General features: G+C 38.4%; 1 protein-coding gene across 1 annotated transcript in view; it reads right to left on the reverse strand.

Annotated features, from left to right (window-relative positions):
• The window catches only part of LOC308416180 (chromosome-associated kinesin KIF4-like), a gene marked incomplete at its 5' end in the record, with an annotated part of 75,365 nt that extends 68,588 nt beyond the window's left edge, over positions 1 to 6,777 (reverse strand). Inside the window, 4 exon segments of the mRNA XM_080942608.1 lie at positions 951 to 1,045; positions 1,265 to 1,431; positions 4,413 to 4,505; positions 6,568 to 6,777. Of these exon segments, the coding sequence (XP_080798734.1) occupies positions 951 to 1,045; positions 1,265 to 1,431; positions 4,413 to 4,505; positions 6,568 to 6,777 (565 nt within the window).
• Positions 6,778 to 10,185: the final 3,408 nt, after the last annotated feature.

The raw sequence follows: 10,185 nt of genomic DNA on the forward strand, positions 1-10,185 counted from the left end.
TCTCAAAACCAAAACAAAACCAGTTTGTTTGTATGAAAACTTATAGAGAGGTTCAGAGAATAATACAAAAGCTAACGTTGGACAACTGATAAAAGGAACAAAATGTGATATAACCATACAACTGAATATTGCTCAGCAATAAAAGGATGGGGTACTGATTAACATGCTCCATGACTTTATGCTAAGTGAGAGACATCAGTCACCAAAGCTCCTATGTTTTCTCTAGAGATAGATGGGAATGAGGGGTGAGCTCTGTGGATTATGGTGCTTCTCTTTGGGGTGACAAAATATTCTGAGATGAGGCTGTGGTGATGTCTGCACAACTCTGAATATACAAAATCCATTTACATGTACAGTTGTAAATACAATATGATTTACACATTGTATTTCAATTATGTAAATCTCTTCCCAAAAATCAACTCAGAACTAAACACCTAAAAAAAAGGAAGCAAGAACCTTTAAAAGTATATTAAGAAAGCTAAAAATCCAAGTGTGAATATAAAACAAGAAGGGCATATATAAAACTCATCCAGAAACGAAAATCAGATGCCAAAGAATAACTCATACGTATCTCTCGGTTACTGTAATGTGACTCGAGCGAAGATATAAAAAAAAACATGCTGATAAGGTTTACACATGGCAACATCTGAAAGGAACAGTGAGTACACGGAACAATAAACTGGACTATTTTAATTATAAGTTGATAGAGATATATTAAAACTAGAATTTATTGGACCAGATGTAAATCAACTGAGGAGGAGATTACAATTTCACACCTGAATTTGTGAATCAGTGCAAGGGAAAGGAATAATTTTTCACTATTTTTGAAAGTGATTTCAAATCTGAACTGTAGACACTTAGAAGATGAACTGAAAGAGTCCCTTCAAAATACCAACAATAGCAACAAAAGCATGCGGGTTTTCCTTGAGAGCTGACTGTAAATGTCTTACCCTCTTTCAGACGATCTCCCCCAGCCTTGGTCTTCTTCTGTCTTTCTGATCCAGCAAGGTCTACAAGATGCAGCTTGGAACGAAAACTGCTATTTCTGTGATAATAACAGGAAGGCTTGGTGAAAACAATATACAAGCTCAAGAGCAGTTGAGATATCAGAGCTGATTGGCCAGCTCTCATTTTAGATCAAAACAGTAAAAGTAGCTCCAGTGGTCATTAATGCTCATCATTCTAAAGTTTGAACGTCAAATCAACCTAGGCAGCCACCTGGCGTTTGGCCTCCACAGAACACAATTGTGACACTCTAACTTACTTGCCATTTTTCTTCCTTTGTTCGATGGCGATGGTAAAGATGGCATGAGAGCGAGATGACTGTGAGTTCATAGCCGTGGAGGCCACAGTCCTGGAGTTGTTGCCCTGCTCTAGACAGGAAACAGTGTCCAAGGCGACTAGCACAGTCTTCTCTGTCAGTCCCACAATCTAATTGCAAGAGGGAAAAAAAGCTTCCTTGAATTCCTTCTAATACTTGACATCAATATAGGGATTAGCAAGTGAGAAATGCCTTCCTGTTCTAGCAAAATAGCAGTTTACATGAGAGTTGTGAAAAGGTGGACTTTTAAACTCTATGATGATGTCTAAGAAGCAAGGTCTCCAATCTTCCCTACAAAGTTCAAAAACAGGGTAATAGATAATACTGGAGTCAGAGTAGGTCTCTAGATCTTGAAAGTTAGCTGGTTTCTAAGGAGTCCCAAGTCAAAGTCAACTTTTGCCCCCAAAGAGATCAAGTATAACACAATTGCTACAGCATTTCTGTTTGCTCCAAATTCCTCCTGTGCCAGCAATCCACTTTATACTCGTTTTTCTTTTAGAGGAAACAGTATGGCAGGCTTTCTGGATCTAGGAAACCACAAACATCAAGTTTTGGGCATAGTACTTTAAATACCTAAGGGAATTTACAGAAGTCATTCTCTTAAGAGTTTGGAGGTCAGGTGATAGGCCTAGGGAATTCATGAGTTTCCTGCTAGCCTTAGTATGCTATGATCTTAGTCTAATCTGTATCTGAGACTCTAATTTCTCTTTCTTTATTTCTAGTGGCTGCCTGCTTATCTGTTAGAATCAGTACATTATAAACCAAATTCATCTTGCTTTCACTGATACCAAGCCTCCTTCCTACTGCTTCATGTTTATTAAAAACTATCCTCAATGTCTTCAAACTTTAAATCATTGTCAGTTCCTCCTACTCCTTCATATCCATACATCACTAACTCAGATATTCTTAGGAATTGATGACTTCCTTGTTTTTTTTTTTAAACCACACCCACAGCAACATTACCTTGTGTGGAAAAACAAGGCAATGATTTCCCCAATTGCATCTCTATTAACCTAGTCTTTCTCCCTTTCAATTAATTTCCAGTCAGCCTTCCTAAAATGCCAGCATACTACTAACACCAATACTAGATGATGAAGATACAACAATAAATTCTCTCTGAAGTTCCAGGAGCAACAAAATTGGAAAGATAGATACAAAAGATAAAAAACCCACTATGAGTAGCCAGGACAATGTTTCATCAGAAGTTTGCATAATTGCATACTGTTGGTAGGGGTTGGGGCATAGAGAGAAACTAAGATGTTTCATAATCTTTTTCTGACACATGTCCTTTCATTTCCCAGACCAAGTTTTCTGTCCCAGACAGACTGGTCTAGGCTTATTTAACTTTCCTGCTATAGTTATCTTCACTATAAAAAGTCTTTTTTAACAATTCATTTACTGTACAAGCATATGTGTACACACACACTTAGCTGCTACTGCAATGCATCTGCCAAAGAACACGTGTAGAGGTCAGATGACTTGTAGGGGTCAGTTCTCCACTTCCATCTTATTGGTTGCAGAGATTAAACTTGGTTATACCACTCTGGAAATCAGTCTGGCATTCTTTAGAAAATTGTACATAGTACTACTTGAGGACCCAGCTATACCACTCTTGGGCATATACCACAAAGATGCTCCACCCATACACATGTGCCTATGAATACAAGCATGCACACAAATGTTCGTAGCAGCCTTATTTATAATAGCCAGAAGCTGGAAAAAACCCAGATGTCCTTAAACAGAGGAATAGATACAGAAATTGTGGTACATACACACAATGGTGTAGTACTCACTCAGTTATTAAAATCAATGATTTCATGAAATTCCTAGGCAAATGGATGGAACTTGAAGCTATCATCTTGAGTGAGGTAACCCAATCACAAAAGAACACTCATAGTATCCACTCAATTATAAGTGGATACTAGTCCAAAAAGCTTGGAATACCCAAGGAACCATCCACAGAACTTATAAAGCTCAAAGAGAAGGAAGACCAGAAAGTGGATGCCTCAGTCTTTCTTAGAAGGAAGAACAAAACATTCATGGGAGGAAATAAAGGAACAAATGGAGAAACAGGGATTGGAGAAAAGATCATTCAGAGACTGTCTCACTTGGGGATCCACCCCATATGCAGCCACCAAACCCAGGCACTATTGCTGATGGCAAGAAGTGCTTACTGGCAAGAACCTGATATGGATGACTCCTCAGAAGCTCTACCAGAGCCTTACTGATACAGAGGAGGATGCTTGCAGCTAACCATCAGACAAGGATCCCAATGAAGGAACTAGAGAAAGGACTGAAAGAGTTGAAAGGGTCTGCAACCCCATAGGAAGAATAAAATTATCAACTATCCAAGCCCACCACAGCTCCCAGGGACTAAAATACCAACCAATGAGCTCAAATGGAAAGACCCATGGCCCAAGGTACATATGCAGCAGAGAATAGCATTTTCTGACATCAGTGGGGGGAAAGGCCATATTTTTATCGAAGGCTAATTTTCCCAGTGTAGGAGAACACCAAGGTGCTGAGGTGGGGGAGGGTGGAATTGTGGGAAAGGGATAACATCTGAAATGTAAATGCAGAGAATTTCCAATAAATGTTTTAGAAAAAAAATAAAACTTAGTTATAAGGCTTTGATATCCAGTAGAATTTTCTTTGATTTTGGCTATCTTTCACATCTGTTGTAGACAACAAAGTAATCAGAAAGGTGTCTTTTGATAAGAGGCAAGTGTGCCTAAGGCTTGGCTTGCTCAATTTTAATTAACTATACTTGTAGCACGTGGCTACCATACTAAAGAGCTTGGTTTCAAAATCCTGTAAACAATTAATGTTTAATTGCTGCTACATGCTTTAAGAAATAGCAAGAAAATGATGAAACTGGATTTCTTCCCATAAGAACACTCATCTGATAAATCTAGATTAACTAAAGGAATTTGTGCTAAACACAACCTGAAAGACTGGGATGTTAGCAATCATCAAAAGCACAGTGGTAAAGACAAGGGGCAACATGTTACCAACATTTTCAATAACATCAAAAAGTGAGAAGTAAAAAAGAACAAGAAAAGAGAAACAAAGGAAGGAAGGGTAAACACACCTTTATGCCTTCCTTAGGATCCTCCCGGATATATATTTGAGAAGATTTCTCACGAGATGAACATAGAAGGTCCAAAATTTCTTCATTATATATCTGATATTGTTGAAAGAAAATGACAAAATACGTTAATAGTGGCCATCTCTATGTGAATTGCAAGATTATCGGTAATTTTTGATACTACTTATAAAGGCTATAATGGGCATGGAATAACTCTGTGGTAAAGCTCTGGTCTTGCCTACCATTCACAAGACCCTAGCATTGCAATCAACAAAAGCAAAGAAAAAACAAAGGCGAGGAGAAGGGAGGATAGTTAAAGGGATGGGAGAGGAGGGGAGGGGAGGGGAGCGGAAGGGAGAGAATAAAGACAAGATGGGTGGACACAGGAGAAGACTAGAGGGAAGGAAAGCAGAAGAAAAGAGGGCAGTAGGAGAGAAGGAAGAAAGATCAGAGGAGATGGAAAAGGGGAGAGGAAAAAGAGAAGGGGTAGAAGAAAGAATAAAGGGAAAGAGAAAGAAAAAGGACTTTAAATGTATGAATTTGATATTGTATAGAGATATATTCATATAACAAAATTAATATTGCTTTTAAGATAGTCTCTTGGAAATAGCAAGCACACAAAGTTATGTTTGGTGTTCAAATTCAGTGCTGTAAAAAAGATTTGCATTATTTATTTAATTATGTATATGTTTGTATATATGTGGGTATACATATGTGAATGCAGGTGCCAATGGAGGCCAGGGGCATCTGATCCCCTAGAGCATGGAGAACCAAATCTGGGAATTCTCCAGGACAGCATGTGCTTTTTCTCCACGGAGACACCTCTTCAGACCCAAAATTCACTTCCTCAAGGGTATCATAACAGCATCACTTTTACCAATTTAACCAATTAAAATGTAAGCTTTAGACGGGGTGGAAGTTGGAAGCGAGAGAAAAGAAGAGTTGTTAACTAATACTTCAATAAAACAGTAAAACTTTAAATGATTATGAGAATGTCTCATATGTGATATGCACTACACTTCTTCACTGCTATTGCTGATGTCACTATTTAATATGCTAGTTTCTCCAGTCATTGTATATTCAATTACCTTGACCATGGCTGGATTAATCAAAACTAAGTAGGCTGATCTGGGTGGTGGGGTTGGAGAGATGGCTCAACGGTCCTCTACTGTATAGAGGACCCAAATTTGATTCCCAGCACCTATTACTGGCAGCTTACAACTGCCTATAACTCCAGTTCCAGGGGATCCTATGCCTCTGGCTCCCTCAGGAACCTGGACTCATGTGTACATACCTACATATATATGAACACAGAATTTAAAATAAAACATTAAAATAAAGGGTAATTGTAATCATCTTTAACTCCCCTTCTCATTTTATCTCTTATATCTGATAACAATGCAATTCAACATCAGGATGAACAACTTACATACAATTTTGGATTACATGCAAAATCTTTGTAAGTTTAGCATAGTTCCTCATGTATAGATATCACTGCGTCACTTGAGTAGAACCAATAAGTTAGCTTCTCAGAAGCCAGAGTCTCTAAATATGCCTTATGCCTTATGGTGTCATGAAGTAGGACAGTCAATTTTGTACTGATGTAAACTAGAATTCATGAGGTCAGTGTGTTTAAAATCTGTTAGTCCACTGATATCTCCCAAATACATGATCTAAGTACCCAGATCAGGGTTTGGCACATAGTAGATGTTCAATAAGTATCTGTTACATAAATATACATTTTATCACCACTTACACACAGCATAATATTTCGCCTGATTTTTAATAACATTCTTCATGAAACAGCAGCAGCATTATGATTCAAGACTTAGCAGTGAAGTGAAATCGAGCACTTTTCTGCAGACTCCACAGAGAATCAGTAATAAAAGCCAAACTAAAATTAATGAATTCCTATCATATTTTTGTACAACAGTGCCAATTCTTCCAATATTCAGATAAAGTATATAATTCTAATTAAGATCTGGGTAGCATTCAGATCCAACTGAGCAAGAAAGTTTTGGTTATCAATTTATTAAAACACAATTTACTAAAAATTCAATTTGCTGATTTGAGTCCTGCCAAGAAAAATCTCATTTTGATGTATTTTCCTTCTCAAAGATACTCTTGAATTTAGAATAACTGGAGAGAAATCACTTACCTCCAAGTAAGACACTTTCAGAGTAAATTCAAAGTCAGTCTTTTGATTAATTTCCTTGAAGAGCAGTTGTATTACCCTGGGGATAACGCCAATGGCCGAGTCATGTTCTTGCTCTGCAGTGTATGCACCTCCCATTGAGTACGTTTTTCCAGATCCAGTCTGCCCATAGGCCAGGACAGTTGCATTGTATCCTGGCAAGACAGAAGCCATGTGGATAGTAGTTCTCAAAGCTATTCGTCTAGTTAACATATTACAATTCCATCAGCCATTGCTTGTAACAAACCTGAGGTTGCTTTCTTAGGACAGAGTCTATTAAGAACAGCAAATACAAAGCAAAGTTCTGTGCGTTCCATGGTTTTGAATTCCTCAAGAAAAGCAAAGAAAAATACTGACCTCCGACTGTGCCACCTTTTGAAAGCCCTTAAGAGCTAAGAAGTCAAATATAGATGTGACTAAGATAATAAAGGCCGCCAGGTCATGGTAAAGAACCTTTCAAAGATTTACACTTGAGTATTTGTACTTCCAAACTTGAATAATTCTAAATTATGGAAAATAAATACAAGTCTCTGCCAGGCTTTATCCCAGTGCTCTGGAGGCAGAGGCAAAGGCAGAAGAGGCAAGGGACTCTCTGACCTCAAGGCCACCCTGGTCTATAGAGTGAGTTCCAAAAATGCCAAGGCTATACTGAGAAACAAACACTAATCAGCCACAGGGACAAAAACGATTCTGGTATGCATTTTCTTATGAAAGTCTTGTCAGACATGAAAGCACATGTCAGTATCTAGAAATTGGGTGGCTAAAACAGGAGGATTAAGAATTAGGACTGGAGATATAGAGAGGCTCAGTGGTTAAGAGCACTGGCTGCTCTTCCAGAGGATCCATGTTCGATTCCAGCACCCACATGGCACCTCACAACCATCTATACCTACAGTACCATGGGATTTTATGGCTTCTTCTTGGCTTCTGTGACCAGCAGCAACACATGATACATAGACATACATAGGGCAAATTACCTATAACACATAAAATAAAAAAAATATATATCTTTAAAGAAAAAAGGAGTTGGGATGGAAAGAGAATTAGAAAAAGCAGTATTTTAATTTTTTATGACGAATAACAAATTCTTATCTGAGGACTCCAGAAGATCAACAGCGTCAACTAACCTAGAACCTTGGGACTCCCAGAGACTGAACCACTGACTGAAGAACAAGCATGGGCTTGACCTAGGCCCCTATACACACATAGCAGATGTGCAGATTGGTCTTCATGTGGTCTCCCAAACAACCGAGGGGGAGGGCGCAGTGCCGTCCCTGTGATCCCCTTCCCCTATTTGGGCTGCCATGTCTGGCCTCAGTGGAAGAGGATGCACCTAGCCCAGCAGGGAATTGATGTGCCAGGTTTGGGTGAAACCCAGGGCATGATCTATCCTCTCAGAGAAGAGGAGGGATGGTCGAAGGAGGTGTGTGAGGGTAAAAATGGAAGGGGAGGGGTGGCTGATATTAGGATATAAAGTGGATAAATAAATGAAAAGAAGTCCCTATCTGAACATACAAAAGCCACATTGTCGGGTTCAATGTACATGTAGCCTTTAAGTATGACTAAATATGAAACAGACCCCTTGCTATTATGGAGTATTAATAAAGATTCATCCATTCATAGATGTTCATGAATCAGGCCTGGCAGTTTTCCTATAGCACTTTCAAAAGTTCTATCTAAGCTGGGTATGATAGAACACACCTTTAATCCCAGCACTCTGGAGACAGAGGCAGAGGGTTCTCTGAGTTTGAGGCCAGCAATGTCTACATAGCAATAGTGAGTTCCAGGACAGCAATGGTAAAATAAAATACTAAGACCCTGCCTTAAAAAAAATCAAGACCAGACTGAGTTACATAGGGATACTCTGTCTCTAAAACAGAACAGAATTTTTTTTTTAAGTTCAAGATATAATTGACTGAAAAAAGTGGGTTAAAAGTAATTCAATGGGGGCTGGAGAGATGGCTCAGCAGTTAAAGAGCACTGGCTGTTGCAACCACATGTACTGTGTCTAAAGCACTTTGGACTCTGGTACCAGAAGTCCAGACTATAAAAGGGTACTTTTGAGGTGAATATAAAAAGACCAGATTTGTTCTTACAAATAAGAATGGTGTTAAAAACACATATATTGGAATCACTTTCTACCTGCCACTGTCAGCAAATAATACAGTTTAATTCTCATGTTTCCCAGGTTGAGAATGTAAGAGAAGGGGCTGGAGGAATGACTAAGTGTTTAAGAGCATGTACTACTCTTCCAGAGGACCTGAGTTCAACTCCTAAGTACCCAATTTTGGGTGACTCACAACCAGCTCCAGGAGAATGTGACACATCTGTCCTCTATAAGCATCTGGAGCCATATGTACATATTTCCAAAAACAGAGTCAGGCGAGCAGGCAGATGGGCAGGCAGTGAGACAGACAAGACAGATATATAAACAATTAAAAATAATAAAAATAGATAAATAAAAAGAATAACAAAGGGCTGGAGAGATGGCTCAGCAGTTACGTGCACTGACTATTCTTCCAAAGGTCCTGAGTTCAAATCCCAGCAACCACATGGGGCTCACAACCATCTGTAATGAGATCTGATGCCCTCTTCTGGTGTGTCTGAAGACAGTGACAGTGTACTCACATAAGATATATAAATAAATCTTTTTTAAAAAAGGATACAAAAGTACAACTATTGACACTTACTAAGCTGTGGAGGTGCGCATTTGAAAAAACTGAATTGATAGTGAAGTCTAAAAAATATTATTTCAGAAATGGCTAAAGAAATGGTATGGTAGTTAGCCGTGGTGGGTCAGGCCTGTAAGCCGAGCATTCAGGAGAATGAAGCACAAGAATTAGGAGCTCACAGCTAGTCTTTACTGCATTACAGAATGAGTTCAAGGTAGGCATACACTCAATGAGACTGTTTTCAAAAGAAAGCAGGATACACATGCAGTCGAGTATGTGAGTGTATATGTAACAGCAATTAAAAAGAGGACACCTACTTAAGGGAGATAGGGATGGGACATGGTGGGAGTTGGAGAGGGGAAAGGAAGCAGGGAGCAATTTAATTATTAAGAATAGAATGAAGAAGAAAGTAGAGGGAAGAAATAGTAAACTAGAAGAGAATTAAACAAAATCATGTAAAAGAGAAAAGTAGAAGAGAATTAGAACTACATAATTTCAATTATGCAAAAAGGGAAGAAAAAATTAACTTTACAGGGAAAGATTTGATAGATTACTGATATATTAACAATAACAGTAATAAGACAAATCAAAATCATATACTGCCTGACCAAAATCAGTGAGAATGCATGCCTGTTATGCTTCTGCGGGGGAAAATAAAACCCAAGCAAACAAACAAACAATAAAAACCCAAAAACCAGTTCAAATGCTATCATAATTTTAGAGAAAAGCAAACAGAAATAAGTGCCCTGTAATTTTCAAGTATCAAAACAACAAAAGCTTTAAAAAGACATAAAAACCAAAGGTTCAAGAACTACTTTAGACTTGGAGACTAAGGAAGCGTATAGCTAATCATAACAATTTTTGAACTAAATCCCTTTCTATCAAGGGCATTACTGAAACAACTGGCAAC

The sequence above is a fragment of the Micromys minutus genome (assembly GCF_963924665.1).
Source record: "Micromys minutus genome assembly, contig: SCAFFOLD_252, whole genome shotgun sequence".
Lineage (NCBI taxonomy): Eukaryota > Metazoa > Chordata > Mammalia > Rodentia > Muridae > Micromys > Micromys minutus.